Raw genomic sequence first — 20,706 nt, forward strand, 5'->3', positions numbered from 1 at the left:
CATTGAACGTAATGTGGTCCTAAAAGTAGGAATGCTTTATAAAATAAATGTCAGAGCAAAGAAAAAAGTTCTATAGGCTATAAAACAGTGGGAAAGATACTGGATGACATAATCTCAGGCCGCTCAGAGTCCTCCTCGTGGTGTACTCTCTCGATGCTCGATCAACGCTTGTATTCTTACCTTTCTCAGATCACGAGTAAGTATATATTATTGTCTCTGTAAGCAAACGGTGGCCTTCCCTTGATACTATTGATCTTGCCCTTGAAAATGATGCTTGAAAATGATGCCCTTGATAGCTTGACCTTGATCTTCGGGGCATTAGTCGTCACCGTCAATAAAATCGATCTAACTAAGCAATAGGCGTGTAGACCTAAACCTTTAATCCTCATAGTTTTCATTTAAATTACCTACTTCATTTTTTCACTTCATAAATTGAAATTGTATTTTAATTCGCATACGTGATATTATATGGAGTTTGTAACGAAACAAGGAAAAATGAAAAAAAAATATTGAAAGTGAGTAAAAAGCTATGTAATTGCAAATTGTTTCTTCATCTGGAATCGATTGAAATACAGTAGATCGTATGTATTTAATAAGGATGAAGCCAAACACAAAATTAGAGTTCGTGGTGAAACATGTTGAGAAAAAAAAAAAATTTTCGAGAATTCACACGCTTCTCCTTGCAGACACAGCTTGTTGAAATTGCAAAAAATGAACGTTGCTCCGGGCCATGGAGTCGAAAGTCAAGTGTTCGATCGCGTTGTCTCTGGCGATTCTCCGTTTGTCCAGACGACCGGTAAAATTTTCGACACTCAGAACTGCCAGGGCCAAGAGAAAACCGATCCCGAGCAACATGAACATCCCCTGCGTGTCCTCCACAGTCAAATTTCGTTCTACGACCTGTATTTTTTGCGACATTCTCTTGGTGATCTGATGGTATTGAAAAACAATCCCACGAGATCAGCACCAAAGTGGTAAATATATGCAAGAGCTACATGTATAATTTTGTGATGACCTGTTTGTTCATGAGCATGGTGTTGCGCTGGAGCTGCCAGTCTATGTCGGTGACCATTTGGCCGATCAGACCGGTTTCCGTGGCTCGGAGCACAAAGTCGTTCATCGACCTGGTGTAAAGGGACCCATTGGGATAGAGCTGAACGACGTTGTAACGAACAAAGCACTCCTCGCTAATGTGCATGAGCGTGCGCTTTGTGGCCCAGCTTTTACAATCCATTGAATAAACAAAATTACACGTCACGTCATATGCCCATTATACCAATAATGAATCGAGAGGTACGTAGGGTGCAATTATGACTCACGTCGGGGCAAAGTCCGTCTGGACGATGTAGTCGAGGGAAGTCCTCGAGGCTAGAAAAGCGTAGGGCCAAAAGTAAGCCCGACTGGCGTTCTGTATGCCCTCGAGGACGCTGGGCACGTACTCGATTTTGCGAAAGAGCTTCTTGAGGAAAGGATCCTCGGTCGCGTTGACGTTGAACGAGCTCACCCAGCTGCCGTGGTCGAGGGTGCCGATGCGGTAGCGGTAGGCCTGCAGCTCCTTGGCGCTCTCGAGGGCGCTCGGGTACGCCGGCAGGGTTATAAACGAGACTATGGAGCCGGTGTAGCAGGCTGTCACGATTATCGTAAAGACCCAGTAGATCCCTGAAGAAGAGTATCGTGTGCGTGCGTGCGCTCTCATTGTCAATGGGTTATATCGACTATACCTAATAGCATGCTGGTCGAGTTTTTGGCCAAGCCGTGGTCGAGGAGGGGATTCTTCACGACGAACGAATTGGTGTAAGTGCTAAAGATGAACCAGAACATGTGGTTGAGGCCCTTTGGGTGCTTAACGAGGGACACGAGGCTGTAGTTGCTGTTGAACGACAGCGGGACCATCAGCACAAAGTAAGAGACGCAGATAAACAGCCAGACCGAAGGCTGAAACGGTCCCAAGATCGCCCGGTACCTGCATCGATTTTTCCCTTCCGTTAACACTCATCGTTGGCTCCACGTATACTTATCGATTCCTATGCACGTAATATTACTTGGGCAGAGCAGTCGAGGCCAGGGAAATGAATGCCGCGCAATCGTCGGTGTGGGCCGTCGTTGCGTCAAACTGCCCGGCCAAGTCCAAGGTCATGTACACACCGCCGATACACATCGATGACTCTCCGAGGAGCACGTCCTTCTTGGCCGACTCCAAGGGACTGTGAGGCATCAATCGGCAATGCATTAATTTGTCAGAGTTTCTATACACGGAAGAGCCTGTATGATGTATTTATTGGGCACCTGGTTGCAGTTGAGCGCGGCTCCGCAAACTCGACGGTAAAGTTCAGTTGCGCCGCGGCTAGCCGCAGGAGCCTGACCTCGAGGCCATCCCACGTCGCGTCGTCGACGCCTTGCGCGGACGGCCTTCGGATGGCAAAGGGCGGGTTCTCGACGACGGACACGAGCATCCGGTGGCCCATGAAGCCGTCCCGCAGCTTGTCGGGGAAGGGCTCGACGCCCTCGACCGTGGGGCTGTCGTTTATCCAGGAGGCGAGGAGCAGGGGCTCGCTGGAGCCACTCCCGTCCGCGTAGAGCTTGTGGCCGTAGAGGACGTACGTGCCGTTCTTGAAGGGAAAACAAACGGAAAAAGATCCGATGGCCAAGGGACGAGCCAAGGAAAAAGACTTACGGGAGTCCTCTGGCTGGTGCTGTGAGCCACGACCAGTAGGTGCAGGTAGGACCGTGCGAGCTGGCTCCTGAGGAAGGCTTTCACCTCCCAGGGTGAGTCAGCCGTCACGACGACTATGTTGCTCAGCACGTTGGGGAACAGAACCCGAGACACGCTCGACACATGCTCGACGAGGAGGATCTGCAAAGGGTGGGAGGGAGGGTGATTTTGAAACTCCCCAAAGGTGAGGGTAAATTGAACGCTTCGAGCTGAACTTTGACTCACGTAGTCCGTGCAGACGTCGCGGCGAGGCTCGATCGGTCCACGGGCGTCGTCGAACCGTAACCACGTCACGGACGAGAAGCCGCCGTTTTGCTCGTGGAATTTGAGGAGTTGGCGCAGACCCGGGGCGTGGCGCTACTCGTAGCTCGGCTCGTAGACGACAGCGAGGGAGCAGTCCCCGGGGCGTTGGCGCGCTACCCTGGTCATTAGCTTTGCCAAACTTTCGCTCCTTTTGCGATCGAGGGATGAACTCCGAGGATCCAGGGGATTGGCGTCGAGCGAATAGCCGATCCGAAGGAAGATCGGTAGAGCGACAATCGTCACGAAACAGAGACACGATTTCATGATTGGGTACACATAAGTGGGTACGTCTCGCGAAAGACTGCAGGGCGTGCATCGGGCGATCCATCATCGGTCACCGTACCTATATGCCCCTCTCATATTTATTGCTCATCCATGCGCGATGAGGCCATTCGATTTTCACTACAAAGGCCAAGGCGTCGAATCAAGGGACGATGGGTGGGGACAACAAACGAGATAATCAATAAACGAATAACCTTGGATACTTGTCATTGAAAAAGCCATTGTTTATTTATATCGTGTATAACTTCATTGGGTGTCACTGTCCTCCGGTCTTTGGGAGGTGAGTATGAGTAGGGTCTTGCCCGGTCTCTTCTGGACCTCGTCGGGATTTACGTGCGTTTCGGCTGACGCCTTGGCGGCCATCAGCTGCAATTTCTTCCTCTGCTCGAAGCACTTGGCCCTGGCGAGGCCGAGCTCCTTTTTGATCTTATCGATCTCGAACTTGTGCTCCGTCGCCAGCTTTGCCATGTTCAACTCGGCGACGAGGCACTGTTGGCGTTGCACACATTTTTCAGGAACGACGGTGCTTAGTTTATGGAATGAAGAAAAAAAAAAACAAAAAACAATTACCTTGATCTTCTTTCCTCGGTTCTTCAGAGCCCGGCGAGTGTTCTCGAGCCGGACTAGCAACTCGGGCCCGGGTTGCTTGGCAACCGCCTCGCGCAACTCGAGGTACAGCCTCTCGGTGTCCCTGAGCTTCCTTTCCCGGTCTATCGTGGCCGAGGACATCTTGAGTATCCTCCTCTGGAGTATCTGTATCTTCCTCAACAGCTCAAAAGTATCGGGGTCCGTTCCCTCGAGGTTCCGCCACCTGTGCACGTTGGCCGGATTGACGAGCTCCTCCTCGAGGGCCGACACCTTGAGCCGCTCCTGTCCCAGCTGGCGCTCCACCCGAAACAGCTGGGCCCGCGTCTCCACGAGGCTGGCAGCCGAGCGCTCGAGCGCCGACTTTTCACGCCTGAGGTCGTCGTTCTCGAGCTTCAGTTCCCGGTTCTCGCGGACCCGCTGCGCGTACTGCGCCTCTCCCTGGCTCAGCGCGTCGCCCAACTCCCTGCGTTGACCAAAGTTTTATCCTACACCCGGTGTTTTTTTTTCCCCTCGCAAGGGCAGGGGTTAATGATTATCGTGCACTTACCGCAGTTTGCTGAACTGCAGGCCGATCTCGTCGTTCCGCCGCACCATTTGGGCCCCTATGGAGTCCCGCTCGTGCAGCGCGCACTCCAGCTCCTGAGAATCAAACGACCACCCTCGCTTATTACCATAAAAGACTACTGTGATTGATATTCATGCAACCTCCCCTCGCGAGGAGGGCGCACCGTAAAGTCACGTACATTTTTCAAATGGCGCACCATCCCCTGCTCTGCCTGCAAACTGGCGCGCAGCTGGCGCTCCTCCTCCTTGGCTTTGTGGGCCTCACGGCGCAGCTCCTCGATGTTCCGCTGGCAGCTCGCCAGCCCGGTCTCCAGCTTGTTCTTCTCCTTTTCCATCTTGTTCATCACTGCAACGGCATCACGTTACACACCACCCACGGGCCTTGGATTACACGTACATACGGAATTCTTGCTTGGCGATCTCCGCCTCCTTCGCGGTCAGTTGCTCGCCCAACTGGGTCAGCTGGTGGTTCAGGTCCTTTGCCCGGTTCTTGGTCTCGGCGAGCTCCGTCTGGCAATGGGTCAGGCTCGAGTGTAGCTTGTTCCGCTCGGCCCTCACGTCCTCGAAGAGCGTCTGCTGCTGGCGTATCCGGGTCTCCGCGTCCATCAGCTGCTTCTGGAAGTCGCTCGTCTCGAGCCGGCTCATCTTCACTTCCTCGGCGCAATCCTCCACCTGTTGGCCCGTCAAAAACAACACCCCGACATTGTAAGGACCATTAGTTTAACCACTCGATGGTACACCCGCACCTTCTCGGTTAACTCCCGCGACTCGATGGCGCATCTGTCCCTCTCCTTCTCCAAATTCTTCAAGTTTCGCCTGTTGTCAATGTCGGGGGAAAACAATAATTATCATCATCGAATTGTAATTACATCAGTACAGTCATTGTAAGCTCACCTGAGCAAGTTCAGTTCCTCGCCGGCCTCTTCCAAGCTGGCCTCGAGCTTCCGGTTGGTCTGTTCCAGCAGTCGGGTCTCCAGAGCCAGCTTCTTGTTGAGGTCCTCGAGGCCGAGGTTGCTCCTCACGGTGGCTTCCTTCTCGCGGCCCAGCTTCTCGGTGGCCTTCCTGTCGAGCTCGGCTTGCCGCCTCATGGCCGTGATCTCCATCTCTGCCTTCTTCAAGCTCGCGTCCAGCCGCTTGGAGCTCTCCTCGCTCCTGTTCCTCAAGCTCGCCTCCTTGGCCAGCTTCTTCGACGTGCTCTCCTTGTCCGACCTCAGCTTTGCCGCTTCCTCTTTCACTCTGCGAACCGTATGGATTAAACCACGTCAGCGCGTCACGTGTTGTTGGCGCACGTATCTCACCTATGCAGCTCCCTCATCAATTCTCGGATGGTCTCGTTCTTCTCGAACAGCTCCTTGGAGGCCTTCTCGTGGCGCTGCTGCAACCGGTCCGCCTCCATTTTCATCGACGCCTGCTTCCCCAGCAACGCCTTTATCTCTTTTTTCCCTAAACAGCGCAACAATTTCGTTGTCAATGGACGATGCAAAGGGAAAAAAAAAAAAAAAAAAAAAAAATTACTTTTATCGTTTTCGAGCGCCTGTTCCCTTAGCTGCTGCTCCTGCTTGTCGGCGTTCTTCGTCATCGTTTTGAGACTATCCTCGGCTGCCTTGAACAACATTGGGATAATGTAACAACAACAACATAATATATGGTACGGTAACTAACGGTAGGGTAGTCGTTCGACCTGCAAATCGGTGAGGCGCATCTCGAACTGCTGATGTAGAGCTTGAAGGTCGGAATCGGCACGATCGCGCTCCCTCTTTTCCTTGGTCAGCTGGTCAAACGAATGGGCATTGAAAATTTTAATTGCTTTTACCGATAACGATTAATAGTACGTGCAACAACGAGGGCGTCGAACCTCGTTGAATTGATGATCGACTTTGTCCTGCAGCTCCGTGGCCCGCTGCTCGGTTTCGCTCAGCTTCGTCTCAAGCTCTTGCTTGTAGTTCTACGAGGAAACAATGCCATCATCCATCCCACCAACTATGCTTTTCAACTTTTACATGTTTACGCGTTAGCAAAAAGTTACACTGATGCTCTTCAAGCGCTGCTTCGTGGCCTCGAGCTCGTTCGCCAGCCGCTCCCGCTCCTTGGCCAACCCGTCCTTCTGCTGCTGCTTACTCGCTTCCGGCCCCCTGTTGCATTGGGATATTTTTTGTTATTATTATTATTATTTTTTTTTTTTTTCGTCAAAGTCGACTTACTCCGTCTCCTCGGCGGCTAGCTGCTTGTTCTTGAGCTCGAGCTCGGTGCTGAGTTTGGCGACGGAGAGCCGGAGGTTCTCCACTATGTGCTGGCCCTTTTGCTCGCGCGTGTGCGCCGCGTCGGCCAGGGCTTTGCTCTGACGGGACGGAAAAAAAAAAAAACGCCAACCAATCAAGTAAGCTCAAGTCGAAATGTGAATGTTTTTTGGAGAATTTTTACATTGGCGAGCTCGGCCTGTAGTTGGCCGATGGCAGACGCGTCGCTCTCCGCCCGGCCGTCGAGCGCGATGATCCTCTCGCACGCCACCGACAGCTCCCCCTCGAGTAGCTCGCACCTTTGCTGGAGCTCGCGCTCCTGCTGCTGGGACTTGTACAGTGACTCGAAGATTCGCGTGAATTCGGTCGCGTAGGCCGCCAGGGCCTCGTTAGATTTCATCTCGCCGATCACCTGCGGGTCGTGGGTGTATTATTTTTTTTCTTTTTTTTTTTTTTTTTTTTTTTTCGTGTCATTTGATAAGTGGTGGCCTTGCTTACTCGGGCAAAGTCCTGCTCCAACGTGCAGTAGACGCTAGCTGCGGAGCTGCCCTCCGAGGAGGCCTCCCCGATGTCGCTACCCCCATCCTGACGAATGATTTTTCGTTTTTACCTTGCCGTACTGTGCGACTTTGGAGAACGTGCCATTTTAATATAATTACCCTGTCCAGATCGGCGTTCATTTCCATGTCCATCATGATTGCGGTCGTGTCTTTTTTTTTTTTTTTTTTTTTTTTTCGTCTCAACACTCGTCGTCGGAGCTGTCACAACTCGGTACTTTTATCCCTACCTTCTGTTACTTCGTGTTGCGGTGCAGGCAGCGGACTATAGCAGATTTTGTTGATGAGCTTCCATGACGACGATCGCACATATGTGTTTCCCCTCGACGCGAAGGAAAATTTGGAGGATAAATCGATATTTCATTTTTCTCTTATTTTTGAAAGATAAAGTCATATGGTCGTGAAAAATGAGACACTTTTATTTTCGTACAATAACAAAATTTATGTATTTACATTCATTATTATTTACCATTTTTTTTTTCATCAGCAGCGTTGTGGTGTTTTATTTTATTTTTATTTCTTTCGTTACATGATTGCCGTTGTTGGGACACACCTTGACTATTATTACTATTATTGTTAGATCGTATAACACATACAAACGTTTGCTCTACATTCAGTGCGTACTACTAGTCGTTAAATTTCAATCAGTTAAATCATCTTTGATATGGATTGCAAACACTTTTTTTTTCGCGCGTCATCCGACAAAGATTGGAAATTCTCACTTTACGTAGCGGACTTGTCGATAAACTTGATTTATCTCTTTTACGCAGACAAAATCCTTGCAGTGTTTTTTTTTCCTTCATTTTTTTCAATCGTTTTTTTTTTTTTTTTTTTTTTTATTGTGCACTTGATTTTAATTTTAAAAAATTACCAAGTATTTTTTCATGGTCCATATTTTTACATTGAAACATAATTAATAGTACAGAAATTGAAAATTCCTTCAAGATTATACATTACAGTTTAAGCATTGACGTTTTAAATTCGCTAAACACACTAATGCCACAAGTCCATTTGAATATTTATATAATATTCAGCGGAACTATTAGCTTATAAAAATAAGTAACTTTTTTTTTCTTCTGTATCAGTACTTTATTGCATACACCCCCACCACTCTCCAAACGAGAATGATAAGATTGGAAATGACAAATTTAGTATATTCCGGCCGAACGAGAAAAATTACGTTTAACAATCGCAAAACAACAGTAATTTGCCATTGTGTACACTACGATAACGATAAGACTTTATTCGGCTAAATATCGAGAGCTCTCATTCATAAATTTGGTCGTTAGTAGTTTGGAATTGTATTGCTCTACCATTCACGAAAATAAAAAAAATCTCAAACAAAATGTATGCTTGCCGGGCACCATCAAGCCAGATAGATGTTTGGCAGGACAGCTCTGGTCAACAAGTCGGTTTTTGAAGTAACAAGCTACTTTTCTTTATTTTATTACATGTAAGGGCAAACGTATAATTTTTACGTATTTCACAAGTATTGCATTTGCATACACACTGGCAAGTGGAATGTCAACAAAAATTTCTATACTCAAACAAAATATATAAAAAACATCGATTGACTTTCAACAAAATTATTGAACACTTACAAACAGTCATCTCTCATCCAATTAAGATTCTAACGACAATTTTGTTTATTTTTTTTTTTATTATTTTTTTTTGTTTATAATGAATCATGTAAAAACTTTTACTTCTAATTGATTAGAAGGTATTTTTATGCACGTACATAATATTATGACCGTAACGTAGATGTAGAAATTAGAAAACCGTATGCTATAAAATTGTAGTGAATTTACACTTTGACGTCGTTTTACGACGTAATATATATAAAGTTCCAAGACTCTTGTCGAACAAATTACAACAAAGTAACTCTACATGATAATACTTAATAACCTATGTACGCGTGAGAACAGTCTTTCAAATCCAAATGCACGAGTACTTGATCGAATATTCCTTGGTTGAGTTTTCGATTTTTCAAACGACACTCTTCATAATTATAATCACACTGGTCACCCAGTGCTAGCTGTTATCGGTATTGAAATTTTACTTTGAAATCGACAGCAAGAAAATAAATTGTATTTTTATTGTCCTGTGAATTTGGCACGTGAGTCTTTGTATTTTATCGAGCTTTTTTGCGAAAAGTGCACAACACAACGCATTCGTGAGGTGCCAAGGAATATTCAACGCAGGCAGTTTTACATAATATTAGGCTTAAATATAATATATATATATATGTACATAATCTAATTCAAATTTATGTTGTTGCGATTAAAATTTTTTAAAACAAAGTGTCAACTCCAAAAAATGACAAACACGCGTGCCTATCACATAGACCAGCTCTGGTTAAAATTTTCTGTACACAGCAACGATAAGAACCTTGTATCTCAGTTATGCCGTTAAAATATCATTACATCTCAATGCAACTTATTCGTGTATCACTGATTTACCGCTGTAGATTTGAGATATGTTCAGATACGCGTGTGTACTGCATCTCGGAAAAAAATTCCGGTGCAGCAGACACGTTGAGAGTATAGAAAAAAATAATGGAATCGTTCTTGCGGCGCCGAGGATACAACAAAGTTGTTTGCAACACAATAATTTATATCTCCCCAGCTTTTCATAAATTTATCGAACACTTGAGCTCGCGTGAAAAAAAAAAAAAAAAAAAAAAGACAAAGACATGCAGCGTGTTTCAAATGTGCCTACGACACACACAAATATCGCTCGCTGAGGCTATCGAGGAAATTGAAGTTTTAGAAAATTAGCTCATTTGTGTTTTTGCGAACACATTATCGTAACGACGTTGGAGAAGAATTGGTGCAAAGCCTACAATATTATATAAAGATTTTTTAAAATATCTACGTCTTCTTTATAAAAATTATCACTCATTTATCATCATCATCATCATCACCATTATTATTAACCAGAATCACTATTACTAGCATCGTTATTATTACTGACATAATAATTATTGTTATCATCATCCATATAATTATAATACATTGACTTTGAGAAAATAAGTATTGCGAAAAAAGGTATGTATAGTGTATAATATGCGTATACATCTCCAAGCGAGGATGAACGCATATCTTTTTCGGTAAAATGTAAGCGAGTCGGGTGGGGTAAACAAAAAAGGTCCACCATTAAAAACCAGTACAAACGCACGCTCGTTTTTTTACGTCGAGAGTAAAATCGCGTTGTAAAATGATACGTCCCTAACGAGAACTAATCAGTCGATTCAGCTGGTGGCAGAGGCCGCGACTGGGGATACGCAGAACGGGGTCACCTGGTAAAGAAAGCACCGGTTGCAGACGCGAACCGGCTTCGTGTGGCCAAAGCGCGGCAGGGGCACGCTGTTGGAGCTGCACCGACCGCAAAAGACCTTGCCGCAGTTCCTGCAGTGGTGCCGACGCCGCACAACCGTGAATCCAGCCTGGCAGGCCATGCAGCGCGGCGCCACGCTGTCCGGGACCCAGACTGGCGCTCGCTCTACGCACTCCTCGCCCCGCTCGGTTGTCACTGGGTTATTGCAGCTTCCTACGATTGCCATTTTAAATTTCGTTACTCCATCGTCGATACCTCAGACAATAAAATATCGGTGCAAAGACCACGTACCTCTGTCTTCGCTCGGCTCGTTGTCCTCTGGTCGCTCGTGATGGTGAGCTTCGTTCTCTGCTGTCTCCTGCTGGACCACTGGGGGACCGTCGGACGCGTTTTCTGGCGTATCGTTTTCTACAGCCAGGGGAGACGAAGGCTCGCTCGGTTTTTCGTCGTCACTCGCTGGCTGGCTACTGTTCATCAGGAAGACGCATTTGAGGATGTTGCGCAAGTCGGAAGCAAAGTTCGTCTGGAGTTGGTCGGCTACTCCGGCTATGCAGACGAATAGCCTGTGAACCAGGTCTTCCGAGGATCTGCGCGTATAGCAACGAGCAAACATTCGTTAGTAAAAATTGAAGTAGAGAAGAAAAAAAAAGAGAGAGAGAGGGGTAACCGTCACCTGAACTTGGCTCGAATCTGATTCCTGTTGGCTATCTCCGCGGCCTGCATCGCCAGCGCTATCTCCTCGTCGTCCTGGCAGTCGCTCTGGAACTCGCTCGTCTCGGAGCTCGAGTCGCTGCCGCTCGACCAGTTGGAGCTGGAATCGTTCTTCGCTTCCAACGATGAGTTGTTATTATTGTTGTTGTTGTTGTTGTTATTACTACCACTACTATTATTAACATTAGAACCGTTGGTCTGAGCACAGCTCGCGACTCGTCGTTCACTCGTCACTATTCCACTTTTGTTAGTCCTTGGCCCGAGGCCGTCGTTGAAGAGCGCAAGCCCGCCGTTGTGATGGTGGCACCTGCTGCCGTTCTTTCTCTTGCAGTGCTCAAGCTTGTGGGCCGACCGCCTCTGATGCTTGGAGCGGTGCGACGAGTGCTCGCCGGCTCTCTGTCTCCGGTGATCCAGTAGTTTCCTCGAACTCTGGGATGACGGGGTTGGTGCCAGCTGCTGCTGTCGTCTCGAGTTCGAGCTGGTCCTGGACTCAAAGTGCTGCATGCGGGGACTCGCCCTGGGACTGCAAGCCCCGAAGCTTGGCATCTGCCGTGTATTCTGACTAGGGTGCAGACTCGAGCCAAAGTTGACCAGCCGTGGGTTGTTGTTGTTGTTGAGGCCGCATCTGTCGGTTGAGTTGGAGCGCGAGCTTTCGGTGCTGGCTGGCAGTTGAAGGCTCGTCACGCGCTTCCTTGAGCTGGCGTCGGGACAACTGTCCCGTTCGTGCTGCTGGCGACGCTTTTGCTTGTCCTCCTTGCGCTGCCTCCTGCAGTTGCTGGTACTACTGCCACTGCTCGCTAGTATGTCCTGGTGGTGCTGGTGGTGGTGGGATTGCTTCTGCGAGGAGCTCGAGGAGGTCGCGGGACAGGCCTCGCACTTGAGATCGGTCCAAAACTCTCTGTGGTGCGACGACGAGCTCGCCTCGATGTTCAGGTTGAGGTTCTCCCAGTTCTCGGTGTAGTTGATTTGGAAGCAGCTGCTCGGATGCAAGTTGTTGGCGTCGCAGACGGGAATCTGGCCGCTACCCAGGGCCAAGCCGACAATCTCCTCGCTCGAGCTGTGCAGCTGGTGGGAGTTTTGCTGCTGCTTACACGGGGCCTCGAGCGAGCTCGTGAGCTGGTACGCGGAGCTGCTGGCCCTCGAGGCTCGGTTGCAGACGCACGAGCTCGAATTGTCGGAGGATTTGTTCGAGTCCCGGCGCTTGTTCGGCGAATTAAAGACGTTGGAGCACAGGTAGCTGGTATTTCCCTCCTCCTCTTCCTCGTGCTCCACCTGGCGATGGTCTTCTTCCGGCTGTTCCTTCGACTCGTTTTCGTCGTCGCTCGCCGGCTGCTCCAACTCACCGGCGAAGCTCTTCTTCTCCTCGGGGCTCTTGTCGTAGAGACTCGTGTTCTCCGAGGATATGACCGTGCAGATGCCCGAGTCCGTGTGCTCGGACGACGGGTCTGCTCCGCAGTCCCCAGCCTTGAGGATCAGCAGGCTCGACAGGCTCTTGTTCGCCTCTGATATCAGTTTGGCCGAGTTGGCGCTGTTGGTCGTGCTACTGCTGCTACTGCTACTTTCCGCCTGATTATCCGACGGGTCCACCGATACCGAGTCGCCTGAAGGGTAACAATTGATCACACCATCGGTATCTCTGTCATGGATACGTGTTACAACAGGGTTTAAATGCGTACAGGAATAAAAATCGGAGGAGCCGGTGGAGTCGTGCCGCTGGGCGGGGGTAGTGGGCTCCTCGATGGCCTGCTCGATAATGAGGACCGCGTCGTTAGCGACCTCGTCCATGTTGCTGCCGTTGTTTTTGGTCACCGTGTAGAAATCGGCGATAAAGTCCTTGCAGTTGGGATAGCCCGTGTAAAAGTTGTGAACAAAGTCGTCGAGGTCCGGCAGCGACTGGTCCGTCGTCGTCGCAGTTGTAGTCGCAGTTGTAGTCGTCGTCGAGGCGTCCTCGATCGAGCAGAGCAGCTTTTCGAGCATCCAAAGCTCGCGGCTGTTGAGCGTCCAGAGGAGCTCGCGTATCTTGAGCAGAAGACTCTGTGGCAGATATGTGTTGTGGACATAGTTGTTATGGATAATCGATCAAAAGTATAGGTATAGTTGTTGCCGTACTAACCCTGAAGGGCCGGAACATTTCGCTAATCGAGTCGGAGGAAGAGGACGAGGATTCGAGGCAGAGGGGCCCACCGGGTGTAGCCAGGAGTCCCGCGACGATGGCCAGCCGGGGTATGGTGAACATGAGAGCCGGCTCGTAATTGTCGACGTCGGTCTGGCGCAGGAGGCCCCGCTCTAGGGCACGTTGCAGGGTCTCGGAAAAAAGGACGCAGACGAGCTCCTGCTGCTCGTACTCCTTGGTCGACTTGACCGGAACCATCGCACCCACGTAGCAGAGCTCAAAGTCGGCGAACAGCCGATCAAAGATCTTGAGGGACTCGATCACTTTCTCGGTCGAGGGTTCGAGGGGATTCTGCGCCTATACGGAACAAAAACGTAAAAAATGAATCATCTGCTGCTCGACCACGCGAAAATACATCGATGGGTCCACACAAACCTTGAGGTTCGTCTGTCCGCGGAGGGCTTGCTCGCGCAGCAGGTTGCGGACTATCTCGAGCGACTTGGTGAGGGCCTTGGCGAGGGGTCGCATGGCCAGGCTCTCGGCCTCGCGGTTCAGGATGGAGGAGCCAGCGGCGAGGCACTCGGCCCCGAACCACAGTTGGCCGGCAAGGTTCTCCTGCATCACGTCGTCGGGGAATTTCACCCGGAAGTCCCTATTCGCCCGGGAATCGGGTATCAGCTCGTCCATTATTTGGTTGCAGATGCTGAGGACCTTGTCCTGGCAGTGGCGCAGTTGGTTCACCAGGCTCGTGCACCGTTCCGGCTCCTGGCGGCCGTCGAACGAGTCGAGCTCGCAGGCCACCCCGTTCAGCGACTCGTCCGCGAAGAAGAACTGCGCCAGCAGGCTCTTGTCCTCTTTCTGAAATTTCATTTTACTTTAATTTTTTTTGTCGCTCTTAAATTAATTTCTATAGGTGCGTCTTTGTTTTTTCTGTGACATTCGTTGCTTCGTGGAATTAATAGTGGTAAATTATAATTATTGTTATTATTTTCTCTTGATTCTCAAAGTAAGTAGTTGCGAGAAAAACATCGCGCACAGTCGACCGTTCGACTTCCCTTCCGCGAGGAAGTGACTGCCGTTGGGAATACAATGGCTCGCGTGTCGGCGGCATCGTCCCCTGCCAGCCTCATCTAACTAATTACCGCAATTACGTATACGCGTGGGACTATACGGGTGCAAGTGTATATACATGCAGTAACAAACATCATCGCTCCTCTCCTATACGCTTTGATTGTGTTATTGTCATTTTTTTTTTTTTCTTTTCTATTTCTTTTGTCTTCAACGAGCATTACTCATTCTTACATCGACGTGTATAAACGTGCATAACAGATTCCCAAGTCTTTTGCATTCGGCGAACAAAAAATCGTCAGACTGTCGGAGGAAACACTCAAAAAAAGAGGTAATACCCAAGTTACACTCTTCGCATTTTTGTGTAAAGTTGGCCAACCGAAGGTAATTCGAGTAACTCAGGCGGGGACGAATCCCGTACGATACTAGATTGATGTAATGGGTACGAAGAATAAAGCCGTACGTGTGTGGTATTCCGTACACGTTGTTACGCAAGTTTGGATGTTATGCGTCTCGGAGTTTTGTTTCGGTTGACCCGAAAGGAACATTATTTCCACGATTCCTTATTTTTCATGAACCATTTTTTGTCTTGTCGGTATAGCTGTAGAAAAAAATTCAAAGCATTGTCAACTTGTACGTACATGAATCACTAGTGTAGGTATAATATGTACTGTTAAAGTTTTTCAACTGACTAATGCGTCAAACGATTTATTTTTAAAAATACATAAAAATTCCAATTAATGACCGTTATCATCCGATCTTTTGAATTTTTTAGGCTTGAGTACACATTGCAAATTGTTAAAATATATATGAAAAAATGAACGAGAAAATAAAAAAAGAATTTTTGTAGTTCTCGTTTGATCGGTTGGACATCGACAATGTATATGAAACGACGGTAGTTTGGTTTATACCGAAATAAGCGATCTCACGCGATTCACGCTTAGTTGCCCGCAAAAAGCGCTGGTAGAAAAGGCATACCTGTACACGTAAAAAATGTATAGATGATACACAGAACGTAACTATTTCTAATTTATACAAGGTTGTACATACACGAGTTGTATATCATGATTATGAGTATGAATATAATATACCATTTCGATGGTGGTAAGTTGCACAAAAGAGTGTACTTTTTGGAACCCTTAGAATTAATTATTTTATCCTCACTGAATCCAACACTACAACTTTTTCTTTGCATGACACATGTATAGATACGTGTGTGTACACACATAATATACAAGTATTGCGCGAGTTGAGATACCCCGTATATAAATATGTGCGTATCTATAGCACGTGCGCTTGGCAAATTTATTAAGTAGATACTTTGATTGTAATTACGATGATTGAATCACCCACGGCTGATTGTTATACGATAACTATAGGTGCAAACGATACACGAATATGTATATACCCATATGTATATGCTCACTTTGGCATATGTATGTATATGTATATATAAGTGCAAGTAACATGTGGCACGAGCACTCGAGCAGAGCTTTTGACGGGCCATACCTAGGTATACGTGGTGTACGATTGAGAGGTACGGAGCATATGCTATGCGATAATAACAAATCTAATTGATCTGTGCAGCTTTATTCGCGGACTCGAGCGCGCTAAATTTATCAAGACCGAAAGGCTCTTTTTTGTGTTGATCGCGTACGCGTTTGCTTTTTTTTCCACCAAGTGCTTTACTGTTGAAAGTTAACGAACGATATTTCGCTTGATAATGGTAATTTAATGTGAACTCATTGCCTAACTTATCGTGCATATAACTCATTTCTTGGAAGCGATTACGAAGACTCTTGGAATCCCCTATTCGTAATAAAATGTATAAACCTTAGTTATGGGGGAAAAAAAAACATTTCATTGTGTGAACAAGTGCATGTGACGACTTGACCAATAACTATAAAAGCATGGCAAACTACTACTTTTTTAAATTATTTTTTAAAATTAGTCGACATTCGTAAAATGTGACAATACAAATTCGTCTTTGGTACTAGTCCCGCGTCAAAAATACATAAAAATATAATCATGTATTCGAAAGTAAATCACATTGATTTGGCAGGAGAAATCCTTTCCATTAGTCGTGTATACGCATATATCACCTCTTATATATTTCCCGCTAAAGTATGTTGTACACCACACAGTTACACGCAGATTGGAGAAATTTTTGTCGTATCGCTCCATCGCGCACTGTATCGATAAACGCCTTTATCCGATCATCGATTCTTATTTTTGACCGTGCGCGCCTCTCCTGCTACATTATTCATTTGTTTTGCTGGAAAACACGAAACCTGCACCATAGATAAGAAAAAAAAAAAAAAGAAATTCCCAAGTACTTATTTTCCTCAGACAAAAAAAAAAAAAACCCGTAACGACCACTTAACGTGGGCTCGTTTACTCCCAAATTTGTCATCCCTTTGCACTGTCGCGCGAAACAACAACCGATGACGAGCACAGTCCCAAGCCTATATATCAGTGGCGAAATCGACATTATATAGTTGGGCAGAGGGTACAGAGAGACGGGATTAATCCGAGATCATAGGTAAAGCGTGCATGCACGAGCGGGGGTGGATTTCTTTTCCCCCTCGGAATTTCATTGAACTCCAGAGGGGGAGCGCATCTGTGACGAACCCGCGCTAAGCTGCACGCCTATACCGGAATTATGCGAGCGCAGAGGGCAAAGGACGAGGGAGAGTCAAATAAAGGCGCTTATCGATCGTACGTATACGTATTATAGCGATACGGTACATTTATACGTATAGGTGTACGTAATATACTACAATGCGAGTCATGTGTGTGTGTTGTGCACGCGTGACTCATCGAGCTGCCAGCCTCCCGCGACGCTCTCTCCTGCCGATCCGATCTCTTTTTGCTCTCACTTTTTTTTTTTTTTTTTTTCTCTTCGCCACTTGATCCTCCTTACTTACCTTTGCACACGTTTTCGTCATTTGCACCTCTGTTATCATTACCCGCATCTCCCGGTTGGTCGCGCGGATGCATGTAAGTATATATTCATTCGTACGGCACACGGAATTAGAGCGAACTGCCAATAAGTAAGCAAGTACGTGACGAAAGCGATGCGAGAAACGTGTACAATCTATACATACGGAGGGCACTTTTTTTAAATTATTTTACACATGTATCGCCGACGTCAACCAAATGTGTATTGGTATATACGTGAATAATTTATAGACAAGTATATACATATATATGTGCTCGATTTTGGTGGTAATAAGTATATAATATACAACTTATCGGGAGTTTTTGTTTCTTTATTGTTACGTCGGATTTCTTTTATTTATACCGTCGCGCGCATGTATATACCTTTGTCTTTTCGCCTCTTTCGAGACAATAGCGACTGCAGCTGGGTTTTGTCTTGTTTATACGTAAGAAAGATATAGGTACCTGGCTCGCACTCTGATTCACACATGACACGATGATTGGCGTATAAGTAGGTACACATATACGAAGCGCGAAAGATAAAAAAAAAAAAAAAAAACATCGATACGCGTGTACACGTATAAGTATATATACTTGTGTGTATCATACGTGTATACACGGATAATGGGTTTACATGGGCAATCGATGCCCCGCGGCGTAAACCGTCCGTGACTATCGATGCTTTTTTTTTCATTTATTTCTTTTTTTAAATGGGCGATCGGGGATGAATTTAAGATCGGCAGAGAGCGCAAGTGGGCGCACATCTAACGAGTACACCTACAGAGCCAATAACGGCCAAGTGTACATTTATATACGCAACGCGGTGGGTATTGGCAACTACTTTCTCTTCCTTCGGAGACGGCGGCCGAAACGTACTTACACCGAGCAGAGGAAAGAGAAAACGCCCGGGTGCCTACAGTATATTTATAATGTATATATACACAACACTCTGGTACAGGCACGTATAATAATAATAACATTATATACCGAGGAGGAGGAAGAAAGCGTTGGAGGAGCGATCGGCACCGCTTGCAAGCATAAGTATGGGAGCTCGCGCTTTCGCCCGTTCGCAAGCTGCAGCTCTGATAAGCCGAAAAAAGCTCGTGCACGCGTATGATGATTTATTGGATCTCCCGAAGCGACGCGGAACGGAAAGATACGCCGCTCCCCGCGATGACCTTCTTCTCGGTGCGACGATCGAGACGTATGCATATATAACAATAATAACAGCTACACCACCAAGTTTGTTTTACTTTTAACAGTGCCTTGTGTACATGCACACGTATACTTTATTTGCGTGTGCTCTGTATGTGTCTCTCTTTTCGCTTCGTCCCTAATGAAATATAAAAGCTCTGCAGCAGCGCTTCGCTCCCAATCAGCTGATAAGCTCCTCGGCGCGCTTTCCTCCGTGTGGCTGGCGACCACATTGTTATACATATATTACACACATACCGAGGAGGTTTTGATTGAAATGAAAACAAACTATTGTTAGTTCTGACAGGGTTGCAACGATGATGTCAGACGGTATACGTTAGCTATGGCTCCGTCGTGAAATCGTGAGCTCGTGACTCTCTCTCTCTCTCTCGCAACACATCATACGTGCACGCATTCGTACGGTGATACGCCTCGATAAACATGCACACTGCAGCGGTGATAGCGAGCACGGCCTGGTTCACCCGAGAGGGGAGAGGGTACGACGAAAATTTTCGCGAACATCACGTTGTATGTGTACATTATACACGCATAAGCTCTCGACTTTGGTGTGCTTTTAAACGTTCGAGAGTTTTCAAGCGAACAGTAGCGACAAGTATACCTACAAACATACGTGTAATTAGCCGCTCGTTACGCGTATATTATATTATACGTGAGCTCGGAGGAGAGGATTTGCAAACAGGTGGCCATGCAAAGTACGATACGAGGAGAATGATGACGCGGTGTGTCTGTACTCGTGCGCACATCGAGTGAAAAAGCTCGCAAGATATTATATACTTAATATACGGGGACGAATGTTATAGGCTGCAAGTACTCACCTTTGGCCTGTAGAACCATTTTCTGATGGAGTCCATGTCGCTGCAGCGGAATGAGAGTGCAGGCGGCAGCCGCAGACGTACACGGCGTACATATATAAGGTACGCTCACGGAGCGGAGAGGTAGATATGTATACTTACAACGAGTACACTTGATCCGTACAACGGAGACTTGGACACGTAAAATATACAAACTCACTGCGCTTTCGTCATCGTCGCGGCCTCTATTCTATTGTGTGTACTTTGGTACGGTGATTACTTGCTGCTGTATACGTTGCACCTAACAATGAGCGCAATTCACTTTTAGATGTGTATTATTATTATTTTGTTGTTGTTGTTGTTGTTGTAAATATCTTTCGCTGCACCGATAACTCAGTCGTGATGGTGATAAAACAATGACCTGTTGTTGTTGTGCACACTACCTCTCGGTATCAGATCGTCCGCTGCGTTTACAATGTACGCCTGTCAACAACGAGGGGACACTGCACAGACATGTAGCCCTGACGAGAGAAGAAGGAATACATGTACCCTTCTCTTTTCGTGCTCTCTCGCGGTTCTGCTTCTTTGGTGATATTATATTCTCGCTTATCGCGGCGACGGACCCCCCCCCGCTCCCCTGCAGCTGTCGAGGAGCAAACACACGCACGAAATTAACACACCACGCTTTATTATCTCTTTTCTTTCTTTCTTTCTCCACCACCGCCTCCGCTGCTCCGATCCGCGACGCCGATCCGACGACTTTTCAGCTTTTTACTCTACTGCTAAACCTACACTCCAACCCAACTCTCTGACGCTCTTTCTCTCTGAGCCTCGAGGTGTATCGGTAATATATGTACGTGCACGTACGCACACACGTATGCGGCTCTATGACGTATCTCGCAACTTATTCATTATATTCGCTGTTCTGTACGTAAGTCTATGAGTAAGGGAGACCGGGGTAGTCTGGCCACCCTAACTTTATCACGTTGTTATGAACGACTACTTGATTGTAGAATAATTTAAAAAACGCAAATAAAAGGGGCCGGATGTGTAGAAATAGTATCCAATTTCTTGAGTTATTTATTTATAATAGATGTAGTTTAAATATGAAAAAGTGAATGCGTCTCAAACTGGCCATTTTACCCAGGGCCGGGGTAGAGGTGGCCATACCCCGGGGTACAGTGGCCATCGATTTAAAAGGTTGTTATTTTAAATGTTGCTACTAAACTTACGTCTAAAAATTGAAAATTTATGTAAATTAATAATTACTCACATAACAGATTGATAA

The 20,706-nt window shown here is 46.9% G+C and overlaps 3 protein-coding genes across 4 annotated transcripts; all 3 read right to left on the minus strand.

Annotated features, from left to right (window-relative positions):
* Positions 1-666: 666 nt before the first annotated feature.
* On the minus strand, positions 667-3,142 carry LOC106642980 (Ionotropic receptor 21a). Its single transcript, XM_089594873.1, has 8 exons — positions 3,134-3,142; positions 2,675-2,854; positions 2,287-2,609; positions 2,043-2,204; positions 1,722-1,963; positions 1,320-1,659; positions 1,016-1,220; positions 667-930 (listed from the first exon to the last, which is right to left on the minus strand). The coding sequence occupies exons 1-8, from the start codon at positions 3,140-3,142 to the stop codon at positions 667-669; spliced, it is 1,725 nt and encodes a 574-aa protein (XP_089450999.1).
* A 402-nt stretch (positions 3,143-3,544) lies between these two features.
* Positions 3,545-7,382, minus strand: LOC106642979 (cilia- and flagella-associated protein 58-like). Its single transcript, XM_089594645.1, has 16 exons — positions 7,347-7,382; positions 7,186-7,272; positions 6,872-7,099; positions 6,652-6,788; positions 6,477-6,582; positions 6,306-6,395; positions 6,132-6,221; positions 5,966-6,053; positions 5,749-5,893; positions 5,345-5,686; positions 5,197-5,266; positions 4,852-5,122; positions 4,630-4,796; positions 4,434-4,525; positions 3,869-4,349; positions 3,545-3,787 (listed from the first exon to the last, which is right to left on the minus strand). Exons 1-16 carry the CDS (start codon positions 7,380-7,382, stop codon positions 3,545-3,547), a joined length of 2,673 nt encoding a protein of 890 aa, XP_089450771.1.
* A 677-nt stretch (positions 7,383-8,059) lies between these two features.
* On the minus strand, positions 8,060-20,347 carry LOC106643047 (lateral signaling target protein 2 homolog). 2 transcript variants are annotated; one of them, XM_014358017.2, is made up of 7 exons: positions 19,443-20,346; positions 13,840-14,262; positions 13,405-13,761; positions 12,968-13,325; positions 11,254-12,892; positions 10,872-11,167; positions 8,060-10,793 (listed from the first exon to the last, which is right to left on the minus strand). In XM_014358017.2, exons 1-7 carry the CDS (start codon positions 19,476-19,478, stop codon positions 10,495-10,497), a joined length of 3,408 nt encoding a protein of 1,135 aa, XP_014213503.2. In that variant the 5' UTR covers positions 19,479-20,346; the 3' UTR covers positions 8,060-10,494. The 2 variants fall into 2 exon arrangements, with proteins under 2 accessions (XP_014213503.2, XP_089450221.1); XM_089594095.1 differs by having other exon boundaries at positions 11,254-13,325; positions 19,443-20,347.
* Positions 20,348-20,706: the final 359 nt, after the last annotated feature.

This window comes from Copidosoma floridanum, unplaced genomic scaffold (assembly GCF_036245765.1).
Source record: "Copidosoma floridanum isolate Cflo_tuat_1 unplaced genomic scaffold, Cflo_Japanese_pri ptg000021l, whole genome shotgun sequence".
NCBI classification, from domain to species: Eukaryota; Metazoa; Arthropoda; class Insecta; order Hymenoptera; family Encyrtidae; genus Copidosoma; species Copidosoma floridanum.